Source organism: Panthera leo, chromosome C1, assembly GCF_018350215.1.
Source record: "Panthera leo isolate Ple1 chromosome C1, P.leo_Ple1_pat1.1, whole genome shotgun sequence".
Classification (NCBI taxonomy): domain Eukaryota; kingdom Metazoa; phylum Chordata; class Mammalia; order Carnivora; family Felidae; genus Panthera; species Panthera leo.
This window is the reverse complement of record NC_056686.1, coordinates 163,160,253-163,184,131: the sequence shown is the minus strand read 5'-3', so window position 1 is coordinate 163,184,131 and position 23,879 is coordinate 163,160,253. Positions and strand designations below refer to the sequence as shown.

Genomic DNA, 23,879 nt, shown 5'->3' with positions numbered 1-23,879 from the left:
TGAAATCTAAGTGGCTATAGTGGTCACTGAAAAGGAAAAGAAAACGTCCTATTCCAGTTTTTGCAAAAGCATTTTCTACTACACATTAGCTATTTGTCATAATATGACTGTCTTGTACTAAAATTAAACTTTCTTGATATTGGGCCATAACTGCTAAAATGATACTTTACTACTTATTGCTTTTTAAATTAAACCCTGTATTAAGCCATAGAGTGACTTGAATGTATTGTAAATAAAATGCTATAATAATGAACTGTTTTAATTACAGTCCCTGGTGTGAGTATAGAACTCAGTAAAGTTTTTATTTAAATTCTTACTATGTTTTTTTCCCTCTCAAGTTGTTTGGATCTAAGTAAAAAAGGAGGAGCTTCAGCTTTTAAAGTCATTTGAGCAAATTCCATGGCTGTTCTCCCAGTTAGTGAGTTTTCACTGCATTTGCAGCAAGCTAATTGCTTCTGCTAATAAATAATCTAAAATCGATGCTGACAGCAGTTAATTGGCACAGAGATTTTATTTTGTAAAGCTCTTGGCTAACGACCTTCTTTAAATTAATAGCATTAAGTGCTATGAGGAAATAAATCTGAGGAATTGCCTGTCATTTGCTTGTCATGTCTAATAACTTCCAATAATGATGGCTGATAGATTTTTGCACATTCCATTATTGAAGTTGGTGCATGTAATTATTCTCCTCATTATATGTAAACAATTAGCAGTATTTGGTATTTCCTTCCAGTAAAGCTGTTAAATACAAGTAACATATTAGAGGTTAGAAGCCATTTTAAAATCTGGATTTTAATTATTTGAATGTAGGAAGTCTTTCATGCTATTTGGATATATTATGTGCTGTTTATTTTAAGCATTGTACTTGAACATTTTTAGAATAGGACATTTAAAAATAAGTAGTGTATATGTTTTAAAGTGTGACAATTCATGGAAATTTTTGTTTGTAGCTTGAAGAAGTCATGGAAAAAGAAACTTATAAAACGGCTAAATTAATTCTTGAAAGGTTTGACCCAGACTCAAAGAAAGCAAAGGTAAGGCTGTTATATCACTGCTATTTTATTATAAATAGTGCATTGTAATAGGTCACTGTAATAACATAATTGTAATTGACAGGAGTTTGAGCCGCCATCTGCTGGAGCAGCTGTAACTGCAAGACCTGGACAAGGTAAATAACTTTGTAGAAACTGCTGCTGCTGTTGGAAAGATCCATATTTATCCAAGTGAGTTCAAAAGTGTGATAGAGGTGTGTAAAAACTTGTGTAGAATGCTTTTATGTTGATTTATACTTGGTAGTGTGGGTTATGACTTGGAGTGGATGGCAATAAGTATACTTCATTTTTATTTTACAGGAATATGTTGATAAATAAGTAAAGATGTTATCTTTTGAGATTAAATATATAATTGATTTTAAGCTTTTGAAATTTGAATAATTCCATCAATATTTTGTTAAGTTTTTTCCCCCTTTCTTATAAGAATCTCTTAGGGGCGCCTGGGTGGCTCAGTCAGTTAGACATTGGACTCTTGATTTCGGCTCTCGTCGTGATCTCAAGGTTTGTGAGATCGATCCCTATGTTGGGCTCTGTGCTGACAGTAGGGAGCTTGCTTGGGATTCTGTTTCTCTCTCCTTCTCTGCCTGTTCCCTGTGCGTGCACTCTCTCTCACTCTCTCTGTCTCAAATAAATATATATATATATATATATATATATATATATATATATAAAGAATCTCTTAGAATGCCTTATGAAAATTCTTACATTTTTATGATTTATTTTTGAGAAATTTAATGAACATTTTTGTCAAACTTGAAGTTTCTTCTAAAAAGTTTTATTTAGAAAGATAATAAAATAATTTAGAAATTTTGAATTTCTAATAATTAAGAAAAAATAGAATTACTGCTATGTAAAACAAACTCTTTCAAAAGTTGTGTTGTCAGATTATTAGTGAAACCATCACTACTATTGTATTAAATATTACATAAAATTTAAAAAGTTACTATTTTAAGTGGCTACATAAAGTAATTCTAAGATTGGCATGTGAAAAGATATTTTTGAGTTTGTATTGGCTTTCCTCTTTGTTCTTTTTTCTAGAATTTCATAGTTTGTAAGGCTTTTGTTACAATACAGAATATATCATTTTTAAAAATTTAACTTTTGGGGTGCCTGAGTGTTTCAGTTGATTAAGTGTCCGACTTCGGCTCAGGTCATGGTATCACGGTTCGTGGGTTTGAACCCCGCGTCGGGCTCTGTGCTAACAGCTCAGAGCCTGGAGTCTGGAACCTGCTTTGGATTCTGTGTCTCCTCTCTGCTCCTCCCCTGCTCGTGCTCTGTCTCTCTCTCTCTCAAAAATAAATAAACATTAAAAAAACCATTTTTTAAAATTTAACTTTTATTCTTATAAATCATCAGAATTGTAGCCTGGTTTATAAAGTTAAGGATGACATTTAGAACTTTCAGAAGTCAATTCTTTTATAAATGTCCACAGAGACCATTGGTACTAAATAAGCCATAATACTTTTAGGTTTTCTTTTTCTTTTCTTTCTTTTTTTTTTTTTAAATGTTTATTTTTGAGAGAGAGAGAATGAGCAGGGGAGGGCCAGAGAGAAGGAGACACAGAACTGGAAGTGGGCTCCAGGCTCCGCCTCCGCTGTCAACACAGAGTCTGCCATGGGGCTTGAGCTCATGAAATGTGAGATCATGACCTGAGCCAAAGTCAGAGGCTTAACTGACTGAGCCACCCAGGTGCCCCAGTTTTAGGTTTTCTGATTGGCAGGGCTATATGGGAAGAATCCCACCCTCTCCCGTTTTCTATAAGTAGGATTTTGGTTTATAGAAATAGAAGCCTGATATTTTGATGAATATAATAAGTTTACATATGATTAAAATAAATTAGTCATAGATACTTGCACTGAAACTCCTGCCTTCATAATACGTTTAAATTTTTCTACAACTTACACTTGTTTTTAGTAATTTTAAATGTTTCTTAAAATGTTTTTATTTATTTTTGAGAGAGAGACAGAGTCTAAGCAGGGGAGAGCCAGAGAGATAGGGAGACACAGAATCCGAAACAGGCTCCAGGCTCTGAGCTGTCAGCACAGAGCCCAATGTGGGGCTCGAACTCACAAACCATGAGGTCATGACCTGAGCTGAAGTCAGACGCTTAACTGACTGAGCCACCCAGGTACCCCCTTTCTAGTAATTTTAAAAAGAGTGTTCGGTCTATAGGCCAGATTTCTATAATTTTTACAGTATTTTGTATAACTGGTACTAACGTTTCAAAACTACTTCTTAAATAACCTTAGGAAATTTTTAAAATGTGATATTTTGCAGAAAGCTGATGCTGTTACTTAAAAAAAATCTGCTCTTTTCTCTCATTAAAAAAAAAGAGGTATGAACCCTTTACTGACATTCTTAAGTATTTAATAATATTTAGGCAACATAATTTCCTTGAAGAATTTAAATTTATTTTTCCTTAGAAGCCTTTGAAACTCAAATACATTTTTTCCTTTTGATGTCATATTGTACTCATAGAAAAACCATTGCTGGTCTCTGCTGTGGATTCCTGTGGTACTGCTTTTGGATATCCTTTTAGCCTTTTAGGGAGAATTAACCACTAGTTATAAGATAAATGAATTGTTTGTTTGTTTCTTTATTTATTTAAAATTTTTTTTTTAACATTTATTCATTAAAAAAAATTTTTTTTAAGTTTATTTATTTTTGACAGAGACAGAGTGCGAGCATGAGCTGGGGAGGTGCAAAGAGAGAGAGGGAGACACAGAATCCGAAGCAGGCTCCAGGCTCCAAGCCGTCAGCACAGAGCCTGACGCGGGGCTTGAACTCGCGCACTGTGAGATCATGAAGTGGGCCAAAGTTGGACACTTAGCCAACTGAGCCACCCAGGTGCCCCAAACGCTTATTCGTTTTTGAGAGACAGAGAGAGACAGATCATGAGCGGGGAAGGGGCAGAGAAAGGGAGACACAGAATCCGAAGCACGCTCGAGGCTCTGAGCTGTCAGCACAGAGCCCGACGTGGGGTTCGAACTCACAAACTGCAAGATCATGACCTGAGCCGAAGTCGGTTGCTCAACCGACTGAGCCACCACCCAGGTGCCCCATAAATGAATTGTTTATTTAAAAGAACATGTTAAATAATTCTTATGTGCAAATACCATGAGGAGTACAGAGATGAATATAATACGGTTTTCAACCTTAAGCGTATAAGCTTTTTTTTTTTTTTTTCCTCTTAAAAGTATTTCTTCTGGAGGGTCCTATTCTAGTATTACTAGTTCTTCATCTGCAGTAATTAATTGCTGTTTGGAATTTTTTCCTTATTGAAAAAAATTCTTTTTTTTTTTTTTTTTTATTTTTTTTTTTTCAACGTTTTTTATTTATTTTTGGGACAGAGAGAGACAGAGCATGAACGGGGGAGGGGCAGAGAGAGAGGGAGACACAGAATCGGAAACAGGCTCCAGGCTCCGAGCCATCAGCCCAGAGCCCGACGCGGGGCTCGAACTCACGGACCGCGAGATCGTGACCTGGCTAAAGTCGGACGCTTAACCGACTGCGCCACCCAGGCGCCCCGAAAAAAATTCTAAACATATCTCAACTTCATTCTACTTTTTGAGAATTATAATTGAGTTTTGTTGTTTAATCCTTTCAAATCTCTTTTAGGTTTCTATTATTGTGTAGGTGACTTAGTCATACATTTTATTTATGTTTAAGTTCTCTGTTCCTGTGATTTAGTCAAATATTTATGTCTTTGCTTTTACCATTGTTCATTCGTTTGTTCTTTCCTTCGTCCTCCTCCTTCTCTCCCTCTTTTTCCTTCCTTTCCTTTCTTTTACCTGTTTCTGAACTGAAATAGGTAGGGGAAAAATATATATGTGCATATATATATGTGCAAAAATATATATGAATATATATGTGCATAAATGGTGCTTGAATAGATTTGCTCCCAAATCAAATTGAATTGTGCTGTTCTTATTTGAATCTAACTCTCTTGCATGATTGCTGAACCAGAACTGTGATTCACGTGTAGTAGATATATTTCTTTTATTTCTTATTACTTATTATTAATAATATATATTATACTGAGATTGATTATAAAATTTGAGAATAGTATTCTTTGGTTTTCTTAGGTTTAGCATTAAAAGGAATGTAATATTTACTGGGAACAATACTAACCTGACCTTCACCTTCTTTTTAATAAAGTTAATGTTTTAGAATATTTTTAGATTTACAGAAAAATTACCAAGCTAGTACAAAGAATTCCCATATACCTTTGTACCAAGTTTTCCCTAACATCTTACATTAGCATAGTACATTTGTTAAGGGTAATGAGCCAATATTGATTCACTATTAAAAGTCCACATAGCTTATTCAGATTTCCTTAGTTTTTTATTTATTTATTATTTATTTATTTTTAATGTTCTTTTTACATTTCAGGATCTCATCCAGGATATACCACATTGCATTTAGTTGACTTGTCTTCTTAGGCTTTTTTGGCTGTGCTTGTTTCTCAGACTTGTTTTTCATGACCTTGACAGTATTAGTCTTGACCCTTTTTTATAAGGAATTTTTATCAGTGGGTGCTTAATATTAGAAAATCAGGGTAATCATTTGATATGAAGAAATAAATTAACATAAAAGGTAGATATATGTGTATATATACATATTTACATTTAATAGAATGATAACGGTACTTAGAATCTTAGCATTCTTTCTAGTTCTGTAGAAATCGTAGACTGAGAGATGGGAAGACTTTGTTCTTAGTAGATTAAAAAGTAGTAAAGTTTGGAATTAATGAAAAATGATATTTGCAAGTATAATTTTCTGAATAGATTCTATAGGATAAAGAAATCTATGGGGCGCCTGGGTGGCGCAGTCGGTTAAGCGTCCGACTTCAGCTAGGTCACGATCTCGCGGTCCGTGAGTTCGAGCCCCGCGTCAGGCTCTGGGCTGATGGCTCGGAGCCTGGAGCCTGTTTCCGATTCTGTGTCTCCCTCTCTCTCTGCCCCTCCCCCGTTCATGCTCTGTCTCTCTCTGTCCCAAAAATAAATAAAAAACGTTGAAAAAAAAAAAAATTAAAAAAAGAAATCTAGATATTTGGGGTTGGTAAGAAATTTGTGTGCTATTGGGAATGGCCTATAAGACATGGAATAATTGATGATGGAGAGAGTGGGGACAATTGGTAGAGAGTCCGTAAGGAGGCAAGAAGGAATGGGATTTAGTGTACAAGTGCAGGAGTTGGCTTTCGATACGAGCGTGCATAGTTCATCAATAATAAGGGAAGACAGAGAACATGGGCAGATACAAGTAGGTAGTGAGAATTCTCTTCTGATTGTATCTATTTTCTTAATGAGAGTGAGAATGGGGGAGACATTGTTGGGGCCCTGAAGAGAATATATAAAATAGGTCTCTAGGAGACTAAGAGAGTAAATGGATTAGGAAAATGTAGGAATGCCAGGGGACACTAAAGTCCACTTAAAGTTAACAGTCACGAATTTAAAGCATGGTTGTGCATGTTTTCCTGTTGTTTAGCTGTATGGGTAGAGGCATGGAGTAGGAAGAGAGTTGGTTTTAACCAGGGTTGGGGTTTTGACTAATGGATTAAATAAAGTGATAAAGGGGCAGGGTGGTGAAATTGTTTGCAAGGGAGTGATTATGACAATATATTGTAGAATCTAAGATGATCATGAGGGAAGTAAAGACATGAGAGGCGGGTGATGGACATCAAAGGTATTGGTAGTAGTGATACAGGGGTCTGAATTACAAGATCTCTTTTATATGGCTCTTGACCTTAGAATTGGTTTTACATTTTTAAAGTGTTCTAAAAAATAAGAAAGAAGAATAAGAATATCCAACTGAAGCTGTATGTGGTCCACAAAACCTAAGATATTTACTATGTAACCCTTTACAAAAGTTGGCTGACCCCTTTAATAACTAATGGATTATAGATCCCTCTGGAGTTGAAAGAATAATTGAGAAATTAAGCTGGAAGGGTAACTGTGCTTTCAGAGTGGGATGCTTGAACTTGAAAATGGTGCAGTTACCTTTAATGGCAAAGTTCTAAGATTAAGTTATGACCATAAATTCTTAACAGACTTTCTTATATTTGTTTCAAAAGGAAGTCACCTATACATTCTTTTTTACCTTTGTACATAACCCTGCATCTCTACTAATGACATTAACAAAAGAAAAGTCAATTGTATTCTGCCACAGCTAAATTTGAAATCAATAAGTATTGCAGAAAAATTTAATGGCTCTAGGAAATGGATTATAACTTCTTAAGTAGGTTTTTAGAATTTACTCACTTGTGTTACGTGGCATATGTGGAAGATTAAAGTAGAAATCACTGTTTTTGATCTTGATAGCAAAGGGAACGATACTTCATATTTTACTGTTTTTTGAGGTGTATGTTTGATTAAAAAATCTGGAAAACACTTGTAAAATAGTAAATTTACTTTTTGGGATGTTCTTAAGTGTCATATCTATACTGTTGCAGTTATCTATTTTTTTTAATGTTCATTTATTTAAGAGAGAGAGAGAGTGGGGGAGGTGCAGAGAGAGAGGGAGAGAGAGAATCGTAAGCAGGCTGCATGCTGTCAGCACAGAGCCCGATAGAGGGCTCGGTCTCACGAACCGTGAGATCATGACCTGAGCCAAAATCAGGAGTCTGACACTTAACCGACTGAACCACCCAGGCGCCCCACACAGCTATCTATTGAATAACAAACCACCCCAAAACTTAGTGGCTTACAACAACATTCATTTGTTTTGCTCATGAATTTTCAGTGTTGGCAAGGTTTGACAGAGACTGAGCATCTCTGCCTCACATCTTTTGGATCTACCTGATTGGGCCTGGAACATCTACTACCAGGATGGCTTACTCACATGGCTGACAAGTTGGTGCTGGCTGTTAGTTCCTCTCCGCATGGAGTTCTCTCATGGGGTCACTTGGGCTTGCTCCAACATGGTGGCTGGATTCTAAGAGCAAGCAGCCCAAGAGACAGAAAGTAGTCCTGAAAACTGGCACATTTATATTCTCTTGGTCAAACAGGAACAGATTCAAGGGAGGGGACATAGACGTCCTCCATCCCCCATTTGATGGCAGGCAAACCAAAGCATCCTGGGCTTGTATTTTAAAACTGCCACGTGTGCCTTAATACAGGTAACAAAGGCATTTATGTCTCCATCCATTTTTCAGTGTTCGTCTTAAATGCCCCATTCCCATGAACCTTCCTTCATCCCATCACTGAGTTTAATCTCCCCATTCTAGGGCCCTCTATGGCACTTTGTTGGTTCCTTTTTTATGGCACTTACCTGCTGTTTCATGATTTTTGTGTGATCTTTGCTTGCCACCTCTGTGTGCAACTCTGCATTCCATTCAGTGGTGCTTTACTCAGAGTGGTTGCTTAATAAACGTGCTGAGTTGAAGGAAATAAAAGAAAACTTTTTCTTAGAATTAACAAATTGTGTTTAAATGTTGTAAAATAATAATTTACCAAATGGGATGTTGGTGAGCTGCCAGGTGCAGGTTGTTTAAAGTTGAAAGAGGTAGGAGACTAAGTAGAAATAAACCATCAAGGTGATGAAAAAAGTAAATGTTGAGATAAAGAATTGTAAAGCAAAACATTTTTTTTTTTAATGTTTATATATTTTGGGGGAGAGAGAACGAGCATGACCATGAGTGGGAGAGGGGCAGAGAGAGAGGGAGAGAGAATCCCAAGCAGGCTCCACACTGTCAGCACAGAGCCCCAAGCAGGGCTCGAACCCATGAACCATGAGATCATGACCTGAGCCAAAATCAAGAGTTGGATGCCCAACTGACTGAGCCTCCCAGGTGTTGCCAAACATCCTCTTTTCAACTGAAGTACAATTGACATACAACATTGTATTAGTTTTAAGTGTACAACATAGTGATTTGACAATTGTGTACGTTAGCTTTCCAAGCTAAGTGTAGCTACCGTCTGTCACCATACAAAGTTCTTGCAGTATTGTGGACTGTATTCCCTATGGTGTACTTTTCATCCCAGTGGCTTACTTGTTTTATAATTGTAAATTTGTATCCCTTAAGCACCTTCACCTATTTTGCCCATCCCTCTATCCTCCCCTCCTCTCTGGCAACCACCAGTTTGTTGTCTGTATTTATGAGTCTATTTTTTATTTTGTTTGTTCATTTTATTTATTTATTTTATTTTAATTTAGTTTTTATTTTAGTGCAGGTGGGAGACAGAGGGAGAGAGAGAGAGAGAGAGAGAGAGAGAGAGAGAAAATCTTGAGCAGGCTCCCCTGAGCCAAAATCAAGAGTTGGATTCTCAACTGACTGAGCCACCCAGGCATCCCTGTTTATTTTTTTTAGATTTCACATTATAAGTGAAATTACATGGTTCTTGTCTTTTTTCTGTCTGACTTATTTCACTTAGCTTTATACCCTGTAGGTCCATCCATGTTGTTGCTAATGACAAGTTCTCACCCCTTTTTATGGCTGAATAATATTCCATTATATGTATAGGTGTGTGTGTGTGTGTGTGTGTGTGTGTGTAAATGGCACATCTTGATCCATTCATCTGTTGATGGACACTTAGGTTGCTTCCATATCTTGGCTATTGTAAATAATGATGCGTTGAACATAAGGGTGTATTTAACTTTTCAAATTAGTGTTTTTGTTTTTCTCTGGTAAATACTCAGAAGTGGAAGTTGTATGGTATTTCTACTTTTAAATTTTTAATTTTTAAGGAAGCTCCATACAGTTTTTCATAGTGATTGCATCAATTTACATTCCTACCAATATTGTAGAAAGGTTCCCTTTCTTCCACATCCTTGCCAACACCTGTTATTTCTTGTCTTTTTGGTACTAGCCATTCTGACTAGTGTGTGGTGATATCTCACAGTGGCATTGATATTCATATCCCTGATGGTTAGTGATGTTGAGTTTCTTTTCATGTGTCTGTTGGCCATCTTTGTGTCTTCTTTGGAAAAACATCTAGTCATGTTCTCTGCCTGTTTTTAAATTGGATTATTTGTTTATAAAATAATATAAGAAAATTTATTATTAATTTAAAAAGCAGAACAACACAAATAGTAAACTACAGGCTGGCAAATGGCATATGTGATTAGCATATTTTCTGCTTGAAGTTGGCTTTTTTTGTATGGTCTCCTGAAGTTAGGCTGAAATTCTCAATGAAGCAGGCAACACAAATTCAGCTGATTAACAATCTTAATTCTGTCTGCAATCTTAATTCCTCTTTCATGTGACATAACATTTGTAGGTTCTGAGGATGAGAATGTGCATATGTGTGGGAGGCCATTTTTCTGCCTACTATACCATCTAAGTTGGATAACAGGCAGTTGGAAATTTAATCTTGAAATGCAAGTGGAAAGTAAATTTATTTCACAGATGTTTATTAAGCTCACACTCTGTGGTAATTACTTACCAAATCCTGGGGCTACTAAGATGCAGTTCCTGTCTAGGAGCTCTTGGTTCAAAAGGGTGCGCTCACATAAATAATCTTAACGTATTAAGGACCACAATGAAGGTGGTAGGTACAAATCACAATGCATTATAAATTTTAGTAACAGTGTGCCTTGAGAACACACTGGGATAGGACTGTTCAGGTCTACTTCACATGCAAAGATAAGAAGAGGGAAACAATGGGCTACCTTAAGAGACTGCAAATAGTGCTGTATGCCCAAAAAAGGGAGGTAGTGTTTATGTGAGGGAAGGATGATCATGAAGCATTTTGTATGCAACATTCTGGAGTTTGAGACTTTATTGTATATGTGACATGGAAAGCCACTGGAGGCTTTGCATTTTAGAAAGAACACTTTTTTTTTTTTGTAATATGGAGAATGGATTTGGAGAGAACAAGGTTGAAGACATGGAGATGGATTAGGATATAATCTAATATAGGTAAGAGATAAAGGCCTACAGGATATAAAGTTGTGGCAAAGGAGTTGAAAAAGAAGAGATTTAAGAGATAATTAAGATTTAAGATTAGATTGACAAGATTTTATGACAATTAGATTTGGAAAGTGGGGAGTGGGAAGAGGGGTCCAGATATCACCTAGGTTTTTGGCAACTGGTTAGATGTTTTAAGCAAGATAAGCATAAGACTTGGAGTAGTACGTTTGTGTAGAAGATAATGGATTTGCTTTTGGATTTGTTGAGTCAAGTGACATCTAAGTGGTATGGTTTATAGGTAATTGATTATTTCATATGAAGCTCAGGAAGAAGGTTAAGGTTATAGGTACAGATTAGGAACGATTGGGACGTATAGATGATAGTTATTCAAACCATGGGATTGAGTGAAATTGCCCAGGGAGAGAAAACAGAGTAAGAAGGCCTATGGCAGAACTCCAGGGAATATTAACATTTAAGGGTAGATGGCAAAAGGAGGAGCCCAGGAAAAAGAAGGAATGATTAAAGTTAAAAGCAGAACTAAACTGGCACCTAGAAAGTTGAAGTGTAGTTAGGGATGCATCTGCTGTCATAGTCTGCAAAGGGTCAGGTGAGTAGAAGACAAGTGAGGCCATTGAATCTGATAAGTTATAACAGAGTTGAAGGCATTGTTGTAATAAACACTGGGATTTGTATCCTGCCTCCATCTCTTATTTTACTGTGAGAATTTGCAAGTTGCTTAGCTTTTGAGCTTTAGTTTCTTCTTTTGAAAACTAAGGATGAGAATTATCTCAAAGAGTTGGTTTAAATATTAGATGAAATTAGTAAACTCACATTAATCACCTAGTGTAGTTCCTAGTAGATAATAGGGATTCCTTAAAGAGTAGCTGTTAACAGTAATGGTGTAGGTTTGTTGGTAACCAAAGCAGTGGTGTCTTCAGTGGTAAGTGGTAAGTGATATTGTAGCCAAGAAAGACAAAAAACAGATTGTGTTGGGTTGAGAAGTGAAATGTTGGGGAAGTTTTTCTTCCCTCCCAAAAGCTTTGCCTCTATGGGAAGGAAGAGGTTATGGAGTAATTTTGTTGTTAAAAGGCATCCACCTATTGAGAAAACTATCTAAGTGGAGAAATAGGGCAGAGGCTGAGTTTAAAGTAGCTTAGCATGAGTAGAATATGTAGAAGATGGTACAGTGAATATAGAGTTCAGAAAATTTTGAAAGTAAAAGAGATGTCAGATCCATGGTCTTTATTATTTTGATTGTTTAAAGGAATCATATAAATTTAAACATTAGAGACCAGAATTTATATACATTTAACAATGGAAATTCTGAAGATATATCCCTTATATCTCACAGAACTACATTTAGTAATCACTTATAAAGAGCCTTATTCACCCCCAGTTTAAAAATCTCCGCATTTACATATGTGAATCATTCAAAAGCTTTTTCTTGACACTTTTTCTTATGAGGCTTAGAACCGGACACAGTGTTCAGAAAACCTTTGACCAGTGCTAGGGAAAATATGAGGATCATCTTTGTAGTTTTGCCAACACTCTAAAGAAATTTGAAACCCAGAGTAGATAAAAGACTTTTTATCTACATAAGGAACTGGTGGTATCACTAGGATGAAAATCCAGGTCTCCTAACTATAATATGGTATTCTTCCTATTCCAGCTTAATACCGAAATGAAGACAAAACCCTCTACATGTAAAGAATCAGTATGTAAAAATCTGATAAATCAAGAGAATTATTTGATTTCTAGAACTTTTATCTCAAGAATTATCGATAATATGCTAGAATTATAGATTTAAGTTTTTGCATAAATTGTGAATTTACACGTTTAAGTCAGTTCACAAATAACTTTAGGAAAACATTTAATTTGTACATTAATATCTACATTTTATTTTAATTATGGCTTTAGAAGTTGTAGGTTGCTTAGCTTTTGATTTATTGTAATCTCTGGAAAGTTCAGATGAATACTACTAATAGTTATTGTTTATTAAGTACTTATTAAGTACTTGTGCTTTGGTTAAGCCCTTTGTGTTGCTTATCTCATTTAATCTTTACAATAACCGTAAGAGGTTAAGTATTCCTATTATGAGGAAGCTGAACTGAAAGTTGTCCTCAACTTGGAAAAGGTTGCATGCACATCTAATAAACAGGGTAGAGCTGAAACTTAAATCCACACAGCTTGATCCCGGTGTCTGGTTGTTTTTTTTTTTTGTTTTTTTTTTTTTTTAGTTTCAAGTTTTTATTTAAATTCCACTTAGTTAACATACAGTGTAATATTAGTTTCAGGTATAGGATTTAGTGATTCATCACTTATATATAATACCTAGTGCTCATCACAAGTGCCCTCCTTAATACTTATCACCCATTTAACCCATTCCCCTGCCCTCCTCCCCTCCAGCAACCCTCAGTATGTTCTCTATAGATAAGGGTCTGTGTTATTGCTTGCCTCTCTCTTTTTTTCACCCCTATCTTCATCTGTTTGTTTTTTAAATTCCATATGTGAGTGAAATCATATGGTATTTGTCTTTCTCTGACTTATTTCTGGCAGTCTATGCTTTTTAACAACTGTCTTGTTTTTTCATTATTTTAAAATTTGTTTATTGTAATGTACTGGTTTTTAATCTCATTCAGATTCTATTTGTTTCATTTGGAATTTAAAAATATAGACATGTACTCATTCTTGTTGAATGTGATTTTTATTGAATCAGTGACTGATCACAGATAAGGATGTTGAAACATCTTGTAGTGAAGACTTGAATTTATGAAACACTCTTTATGATACTTTGCCAGAATGATGTGAAATGCTTGGTAAATATTTTGGGGGGATGGTATTTTACATTTAAATGCAGGAAATGTTGAATATAACAATATAATACTTAGTTGAATACCATAAACATTTTAGAGAAATTATAATACAAAGCATTTGTGAATGGCAGGTGACTAAAAGTAGATAAATCTTAGATGTTTTAAATTGAGACTACCACAATATTTCATAACACCTTACCAACTATAGATTGGATGTTGTACTACTAGGTACTTTCACCTATTGATATTCTAATTCTTTGTTACTTGCTTTTCCTTTGAAAACAATGACACTATGTTTTCTCCCTTTCCTGACTCTCTTATATCATTTTTCTCCCTTTTCTGCCTATATTTAGATTTAGAAATTATTAAGCCAAGGGTCTCTTTCATGGAATGCTACACATGGTGTCCTTTGTTAACTAGCTAGTTACAGACCTCATCTTTCAGTCCTACATGGCTGATGTTAAAAGGGTACTTTAGTTAAGTGCTCCAGGGTAGATGCGCATTTAGAGGAAGCAGTTTCAAATCTTAATAGCTACTTTTAATATAGTCTAATACATGTTAAACTTTTATTTATCTGGAAGGAAAATGTCTTTTTTTGAGTTATGGTTTACCTGAAAATTGGCTGAAAAATGATTTGCAGTACCTGATACCTTGTTTTTTAAAATCAATGCAGGGGCACCTGGGTGGCTCAGTCGGTTGAGCGTCCGACTTCAGCTCAGGTCACGATCTCACGGACCGTGAGTTCGAGCCCCGCGTCGGGCTCTGGGCTGATGGCTCAGAGCCTGGAGCCTGCTTCCAGTTCTGTGTCTCCCTCTCTCTCTGCCCCTCCCCCGTTCATGCTCTGTCTCTCTCTGTCTCAAAAATAAATAAATGTTAAAAAAAAAATAAATAAATAAAATAAAATAAAATAAATTCAAATGACCAAATCTTAATATAATTTCACTGATCTTAGTACCTTTTGTGTGTGTTTTTTTTTTGTTTTTTTTTTTAAGTAGACTCTATACCCAACCTGGGGCTTGAACTCATGACCCTGAGATCAAGCGTTGCATACTGTACTGACTGAGCCAGCCAGGTGCCCCTCAGTACTTTTTGCAGCATTTAATGGCTTTCCTAATGTGTTACCACCTCTTAAGGTGTTCCTTGTGAGTAAAAGATAATTAGGTAACCAGCTAATTTGCAAGAGATATTAGGATACAATTAGTCCAGGTAAAATCTGAAAGTTTCCAAACTGCATGGAAAATCACCAAATACAAAGACAGTTCCATTTCTATAATGATGATCTGCTTGTAATTTATTATTTCAGTGGCTAGGTTAGAGACTAAATTAAGAGCCAGAGGAAAATTAGTTGGTCTCAGTAATAACACCCTAACTGGTCATTTGAAAATACTTTGTGTGAAAACACTGTCATCTGAAATATTATGGATGTATTCAGTAAATGTGAGCTATCAATACAGACATTATCTTATTTAATCCTTATTACAGTTCTATGAGTTAATATTATTATCCTGAATTTACAGATGAAGAAAAGAGGTTTAGTGAAGTTATCCCATCTAAGGTCTTGTAAAGCTGTAGGATTCTAACCAGACTTTTCTGATTACAGGGCCCAGGTTCTTAGCTGGTAGACTAGATTGTAGTAAACTGAAATCTGATGCTAGAGCTATACTTTTAGTGGCAGTGAACTTTTAATGAAAATCTTTAACTGCCAAACAGAGTCCAAACTTAAAATATTTTGCTTCTGGAAGTATGCATTTTTACCAGTCATGCCAATTGGAACTTAACTTCTTTAGTTTCAGCCTACTGTTCAAAGATTTGTGATAATTTAAGGTGATATGTAGAATTAAAAAGCTATAAGCACTTCTTTACTTGAGATCTTACCATTGACATTCAAGTAAGATATGGTGGGAAGGGGAAATGATAGAAGTGAAATGTTATGGAGTAGGGAATTATGAAACTTTCTGTAAAGGGACAGATAGTAAATATAGTAAATGGCTCTGACAGTCATATGGTCTCTTCTCAGCTCTTCTAAAGCAGCTATAGGCAATATGTAAACAAAAAAGAGTGTTGTCATGTGTTAATAAAACTATAAAAAGGGGCAGGAGCCTGGATATGGCACATTTACCAACCCCTAATACAGAAAATCTTGTAATTTCTGCAACTAAAAGATGAGATTTATTTAGATTTATTTGTGATGATACTGTTTATGCAGAGTGGAAGTTTTCCTTTATTGAATGTATTGACAAAAAAAAAAAAAAAATTACCAAAAGGATGTTAATAATATAAGGAGAGTGGGAATGGTACCTAATAGTAAAGAATACTTTTTCAGCATTTCTGTGACTACTTAGATTAAGTACCTCATAAATTATTTGATGATTCTAGAATATACTTCATTCATTCATTTCTTAGTTATCTTTTTTCTTATCTTGAAAAAAATCTGCCATTTTCATTAGAGTTTTCACTAATTTTAATAAACTTTCTTTCCTTCATCATAAGTTAGAGAGGATTACTATAAAAAGACATGACACATAATTGGGGATGGTTTTATTTTCATTGAATTTATTTTGAAAAGTGATACCTGTGATAGATTGAGGCTTTTTGTGTAAATATATACAGTTGGAAGTATAGGATCAGAAATGGAGTACTCTTGTTATAGTCAGTTTTCAATGTACATTTTATAGATTTCTTATTATAAGAAGTCTTGACCCTAGAGATGCTTTCTGGTGCCACAAAACTTCACTAAACGTGTCATTTGTGGTATTGGCTAATACAGATACTAAATTGAAAATACACTTTTTAATTCTTATTCTCAGAGATTCGTCAGCGAACTGCAGCTCAGAGAAACCTTTCTCCAACACCAGCAAGCTCTAGCCAGGGCCCTTCTCCACAAGTTCCAGTATCTCCTGGACCACCAAAGGACAGTTCAGCCCCTGGTGGACCCCCAGAAAGAACTGTTACTCCAGCCCTATCATCAAATGTGTTACCAAGACGTCTTGGATCCCCTGCTACTTCAGTGCCTGGAATGGGTAAACAGAGCACTTAATGTTATTTACAGTTTATATTGTTTTCTCTGGTTACCAATAAAACGGGCCATTTTCAGGCAGTATGGAAATGGCATTTCATTTGGAAATAGCAGAGCAGTTATCTGATTAAGCAGGAGTTCCATATTCAATTAGCCATAACTCTTTACAGCTGGCACCTTGTGATACTGAAACCTATTTCTTGAGCTCATTTAACTGTTATGGCTTCTTTGTTTAAATGGCAATAAAACTTTGTAGTATTCTGTAGTCAACAGTATAGCATATCTTTTTATATTCAGATTTAGAATGGCTCCAGATTTATATAAAATGGGGATAGAAGAGAACACTTTTGGAATATATTCATGTTTTTTGCTAAACTCTTCACATACATTTTTAAGCATGACAACATATTCCAGGAAGACTATTTCTGCATTGTAGTCTACAGTACTATTATTGTTACTATGGGCTGGTAGATTTTTCTTTCATTAAGCCAAAGAACCTTAGTATTTTCTGACATACTTTAGCATAAAGTTCTATTAAATTAACATGCTGCCTTTACTATTTCATTTCTTTGGATTTTCTTTGTTCAGTGTGGTAGAGCTCTAGGGGAAGACCCCATTTTTGAAGTGTAATAGATTATATTACCCTGATTATTATTTCTTTTGGAGTGTGATGGTACATGGAAATCTACTGCTTCAGCAGATCACATTATTTTATATAAATTTCCATGTCATATTCTTGAATATGTAGTAAATGATTTATCTTGTCTTTATTTATTTATTAAAGTTTATTTATTTATTTTGAGAGAGAGAGAGAGAGCGCACATACACGGGGCAGAGAGAGGGAGGGAGAGGATCTCAACCAGTCTCCATGCTGTCAGCGCAGAGCTGGATTTGGGACTCAGTCTAAACCGTGAGATCATGACCTGAGCTGAAATCAGGAGTTGGACATTTAACTGAGTGAGCTACCCAGGGCCCCTATTTATCTTATTTTAGGATATTTAATTCTAATTTAGATGATTTTATTATTTCATGAGTAATTACTAACCTATAATTTATAATGATTTTGAGGCTAGTGAGTAGTTGATATCAAGTATACAGGGCACTTATATAATAAAAGCAATCTAAATGTTACTATGACAGTAGAGTTTTTTCCTGCTTTGCGTAAAAAAAAAAAAAAGGAGCATAAGATTTTAGAAAACTGTTAATTTATAAACAAATTAAGAAAGCTGGCTGCAAATTAAATGTATATAAGTCATAACTTTAAAGTAGTTACTGAAAAAATACTTTCAAATTTGACATATAATGATGTCACTTAAGGCAGCCATGTATTTTGTGAAATTTAGAAAAATTAAGTTGATTGAAAATTATTTATCTTTCTGTTATTATCTGATTGATTTGAAATACACATGATTTGTAAAGTTCTTAGTTACTGAAAAGTTATGAAAGAACTTTTTCTTGTCTGAGAATGCATGAATTATATACATTTGTGTATCTAATTAGTTTTAAGGAAATAAACGTGTATTTATTTATTTTGAGAGAGAGAGAGAGGGAGAAACCTGTATAAAGTAATAAAAACTGTATTGCATGTATAAGAATAGGGTTATAGAGGGAAAATGGCCTAAATTTCATGATCATGTAAATAAAGCATATTTTACTAATATTCTTGATTTTGTTTTCCATGTAGAAGAGTATTTAAGTTGTACATTGCCAAAAATATGAATGAGTTAAATGATTTCTTATAGAGAAGATTAATAATTCATTTTTTCATTATGCCATATTTGTGGAAGAGACTCAATCTAATGTGTATTACCACAGGGCTCCCATATGTTTGAAAATTAATAACCAGCAGGTACTTGATAATTTGCCAGGCTGTGTAAAAATGACCAGTATTCCTACAATGATTGCTTTTGATGTTTGTATTAATTACCGTTATCCATAACAGCATAAATGTGAAGATGTGTTATTTTAAAAGTCATCAGTATGCACAGCATTTAAGATATTTTTTATGAAATCTGTTGTTTTATGTATCCAGATTCCTTTATGGACATTTTCATTTTAAACATGTAGAAGTAAACTATTCCAGCAAAAGGTAATTTGACTTGAAGGCTTTCAAGATATAATTTGGCATACTTATTCTAGTTGAAAACTTGATAATGAGTGTGCATTATCTAAGTGTTTGCATCCAGGTTTACTTTTTGATGATAACAATTGAATGTTAATACAAGTAAACTAATATCTGATGAAATCTGAAAAAATGTTCTTGATTTGTTATATTAAGAACTTATTCTACAACTTAAATTTCATTTGTTAATTGCTACAATTTTGACATCATTTGCCCTTTTTTAGATGGCAACAGCCTTTAGGTTTGTGGTGATTTACAAAGCAAATCTCTTTTATTATCCTTTAAAACATTAACATAGTATTGTTACTCTTAAACTTTGGTTTTTGTCAGAATCATTTTGAAAACCTTGTATCCTTGTATTGCAAGGCTTATTCCAGCAACGTCTCATTTTGTTGCAAAGTCTTCTGTGAGGTCTTCATGTAAACCTTCATTGCTGCCCATCTTATTTTTGTGTTCATCCTGCCTTGCTTTACAAAGGCAAACATCACTTATTTTATTCTCTCACTTTCTTCTTAGTGCTGCCTTCTGTGTTGTCTCTCAGTTCAGAGTATCTCCTACAAACAGTTCTCTTTCGGTTTTCAAAGTTTGTGGAGTTACAGTTCATAACTCTTCATTTTTGTTGTTGATGTGTTTATGTGATGTAAATCACTAATTAAAACTAGGTTATTGGGGCGCCTAGGTGGCTTAGTTGGTTGAGCATCCGACTCTTGATTTTGGCTCGGGTCATGATCCCAGTGTCGTGGGATTGAGCTCCACATCAGGCTCTGTGCTGAGCACGGGGCCTACTTAAGATTCTCTCCCTGCTTCTGTACCCTGCTTGCATGTGCTGTCTCTCAAATAAAAATGAAAGTAACGAAAAAGCCCCCCCCCCCCCAAACTATGTTATTCTTTTACTCTCTATTCTCCATTTGTCTCTTCTGATATTGCCTAGTTTATTACATGAACACAGTATGTCTCTCTCTTTGTTTAGATCTTCAGTTTTTCTCAGCAATGATTTGTAGTGTTTAGTGTGTAGGTTTTGTATGTTTTTTTGGTTAAATGTATATGTAATTGTTTCCAACTTTTGATCCTAATGTAAATGGCTTTGTTTTGGTATCTCCAGTTGTTCATTGCTTATATATATATATATATATATATATATATATATATATATATATATGCAATTAATTATATTATATATATTATATTATATATATTATATATATTATAAGCTTATATATATATATATATATATATATATATATATGCAATTAATTTTTGTATTTTGGTCTTGTATCCTGTAATCTTGTTAAACTTACTTATTAGTTTTATTAGTTTTTAAATAGATTCTATAGTATTTTCTACATAGACTCTTACATTGTCTGTGAATAACGGTAATTTCTACTTCTTTTCTAATCTGGATTCCTTTTGTTTCTTACTCTTACCTTATTGCACTAGCTAGAACCTTTAAGTATAATATTAAGTAGAAGTGTCAAAAGCAGGGGCACCTGGCTGGTACAGTTGGTGGAGTGTGTGACTCTTGATCTTGAGGTTGTGAGTTCAAGCCCCATGTTGGGTATAGAGATTGCTTAAAATATTAAAAAAAAAAAAAAAAAAAAAAAAAAAAAAAGAAATTGCAAAAGCAGACATTCTTGCCTTATTGCTGATCCTAGGAGGAAAGAAGTTACTTTTTCACCAGTCAGCATGATGTTAACTGTAGGGTTTTTTCTGTTGTTGTTGTTATTGTTTTGTTGTATCTGGATAACTTTTATCAGGTTGAGGAAGTACCCTTTTATTTCTAGGTAGCTGAAGACTTTTATCAATAATGGATAATGGATTTTATCATATTTTTTTTCTGCATCTCTTGAGATGCTAATAATGGGGTTTTAGTTTATTTAATGTCTGTTCATACAGTGAAATACATTGATTTTTAAATATTAGACTATCTTGCTTCCCTGGGATAAATCCGACTTAGTCATGGTGTTTTATTTTTTATATATATTGTTGGGTTTGATTTGCTGAAAGTTTGTTAAAAATGTTTGCATTAATTTTCCTTAGGGATATTGGTCAACAGTATTTTTTTTTTCTAATAATGTCTTTGTCTGATTTTGCTATCAAACGTATGAGAAAGTATTCTCTCATCTTCAATTTCACAGACAAGTTTGTGGAGAGTTTATATTATTTTTTCCTCAAATGTTTGGTAGAATTGACAGGTTGAAGCATCTGACTCTGGTGTTTTCTTTGTGGAGGGTTTTTTGTTTTTGTTTTCAAACTAAAAATTCAGTTGAAAAAAAATCTACAGACTAATATCCCTTAGGAACATAGATATAAAGTTCTTAATGAAATTTTAGCATGCTGAATAGTTACCGGTTTCTTGTTGAGTAAGCTGTGGTAGTTTGGTGGTCTTTCAAAGGATTTGTCTATTTCACTTAACTTTTGAATTTATTGGGATAAAGCTGTTCATTATATTCTTATTATCCTTTTGATATCTTTATAATTTAGATTTATGCCATTTCTTTCATTCCTGTTGATAGTATTTTTTATCTTACCTTTTTTTTTTTCTCTGATTAGTCTGGCTTGAGGTTTATCAGTTTTGATCTTCTCAAAACAACCAGATTTTCTCAATTATTTTTATATTTTCTATTTTATTATTTACTCTTTATTCCTTTATTCTGTTTATCTTGGGTTTCATTTGCTCTTTTCTTTTAGTTTTTTAAGGCGGAAGCTGAGTTCATGAATTTTAGATTTACCCCCTTTCATAGATGTTTAGTGTTATAAATTATCCTCTAAGTACTGCTTTAGCTTTATATCATAAATTTGATATGTTGTTTTTTCATTTTCATTCAATTCAAAATTCCATTTTGATTTTTCTTTGAACCCTCGGTTATTTAAATGTATGTTATTTAGAGATTTGTTATTTGGAGATTTCCTTGATGTCTTTCTGTTGGTGATTTCTAATTTAATTCTATTGTGTTTGGAAAACATACTTTGTATTTGAATCTTCTTAAGTGTACTGAAACTTGTTCTATGTCTCAGAATATCATCTGTCTTGGTAAATGTTTTATATTCACTTGAATACATATTCTGTTTCTGTTGAATAGAGTGGCTATAAATGTCAGGTCAAGTTGGTAGCAGATAGTGGTGTTCAAGTCTTTTATGTCATTACTGATTTCTGTCTTTATTCTGTCAATTATTGAGAGAAAGCTCAATCTCCAACCACATTATTTTGTGTGTATAAATAAATAAATACTATTATACATATACACATTATATATATTGTATATATATGTTGTATATACTGTTATATATATATTTTATATATTATTGTGTATATATATTGTATATACTATTATGTATACATATATAGATTACATATATACCAAATATATACTTGTCTATTTCTTTTTGTACTTCTGTTAGTTTTTGCTTCATGTGTTTTGAAGCGCATTATGATGCATATGTATGTTTAGGATTATTGTGTTCTCTTGATAAATTGACTCCTTTGTCATTATAAATTACCCTTTTTTATCCCTGATAATGATATTAATACAGCTACTCCAGATTTCTTTTGATTAGTGTTAGGAAATTTATATATATTGTTTCTGTTATTTATTTTTAAACTATTTGTGTCTTTGTATTTTATTAAAAAAATTTTTTTAATGTTTATTTATTTTCGAGAGAGACAGAGACAGAATCAGAGTGGGCTAGGGGCAGAGAGAGAGGGAGACACAGAATCTGAAGCATGTTCCAGGCTCTGAGCTGTCAGCACAGAACCCGACGCGGGGCTCAAACTTACGAACTGAACTGTGAGATCCTGAGCCAAAGTCGGACACTCAACTGACTGAGCCACCCAGGCACTCCAATGTTTATTTATTTTTGAAGGAGAGAGAGACAGAGTGTGAGCAGGGGAGGGGCAGAGAGAGAGGGAGACACAGAATCTGAAGCAGGCTCCAGGTTCTGAGCTGCCAGCACAGAGCCTGATGCGGGGCTCAAACTCACAGCTGTGAGATCATGACTCAGCCACCCAGTCAACTGACTGAGCCACCCAGGCGCCCTTGTATCTTTGTATTTTAATTTTTTTTTTTTTTGAAACAACATATATCAGGTCTTGCTTTTTAATCTATTCTGACATCTTTGGCTCATAATGGAGATGTTTGGGCTACATACATTTAATATGGTTGGTATATTTGGGTTTGAGTTTCAGTCTTCTATTGTGCTATTTATTTTTTTTTCTATTTGTCCCTTCTGTTCTATTACTTCTCTGCCTTCTTTTGAATTGAGTATCTTTTATTATTTTATTTTATCCTTTTTCATTGCCTTACTAACTGTATTGCTTTCTCATGTTATTTAAAATTTTTTTTTTTTTTACATTTATTTATTTTTGAGAGACAGAGAGAGACAGAGCACAAGTGGGGGAGGGGCAGAGAGAGAAGGAGACACAGAATCCGAAGCAGGCTCCAGGCTCTGAGCTGACAGCACAGAGCCCGACGCGGGCTTGAACTCACAAACTGTGAGATCATGACCTGAGCCGAAGTCGGACGCTTAACCGACTGAGCCACCCAGGTGCCCCTTTTTCACATTATTTTAGTGGGTGTTTTGGGGTTTACATATGTCTTATATGTATATACTTTAACTTACAGTTCACCTTCAAGTGATATAATACCAGTTCACAAGTAGTTTGAGATTCTAACAACAGTATACTTAGGTTTCTCCTTTCCTGGACTTTGTGCTATTATTTCCATACATTTTACTTCTAGATATGTTGTAAACCACACACACAAAAAGAGTTATTTTTCCTTTAAGCTATCAATTATATTTTAAAGGGATTTAAATAATGAAAGTTTTCTATATTTACCCGCATGGTAACCATTTTCGTTATTTTTCTTTCCTTTGTATAGATCCCACTTTGTGTCTGATGTCATTTTCCTTCTGCCTGAGGACTTTTAACATTTTTACAGTGCAGTTCTGCAAATGATGAATTCTTTCAGTTTTGTACGTTTGAAAAAGTTTTAATTTTGCCTTCATTTTTAAAAGATGTTTTTGCTAA

General features: G+C 34.4%; 1 protein-coding gene across 3 annotated transcripts in view; it reads left to right on the top strand.

Annotated features, from left to right (window-relative positions):
- Positions 1-23,879, top strand: part of LNPK (lunapark, ER junction formation factor) — a 77,516-nt gene that overhangs the window by 39,297 nt on the left and 14,340 nt on the right. For all 3 annotated transcript variants that reach the window (XM_042949197.1, XM_042949199.1, XM_042949198.1), the window contains 3 exons: positions 951-1,034; positions 1,117-1,168; positions 16,523-16,735. In XM_042949197.1, the coding sequence (XP_042805131.1) occupies positions 951-1,034; positions 1,117-1,168; positions 16,523-16,735 (349 nt within the window). The remainder of the gene's footprint in view (positions 1-950; positions 1,035-1,116; positions 1,169-16,522; positions 16,736-23,879) is intronic.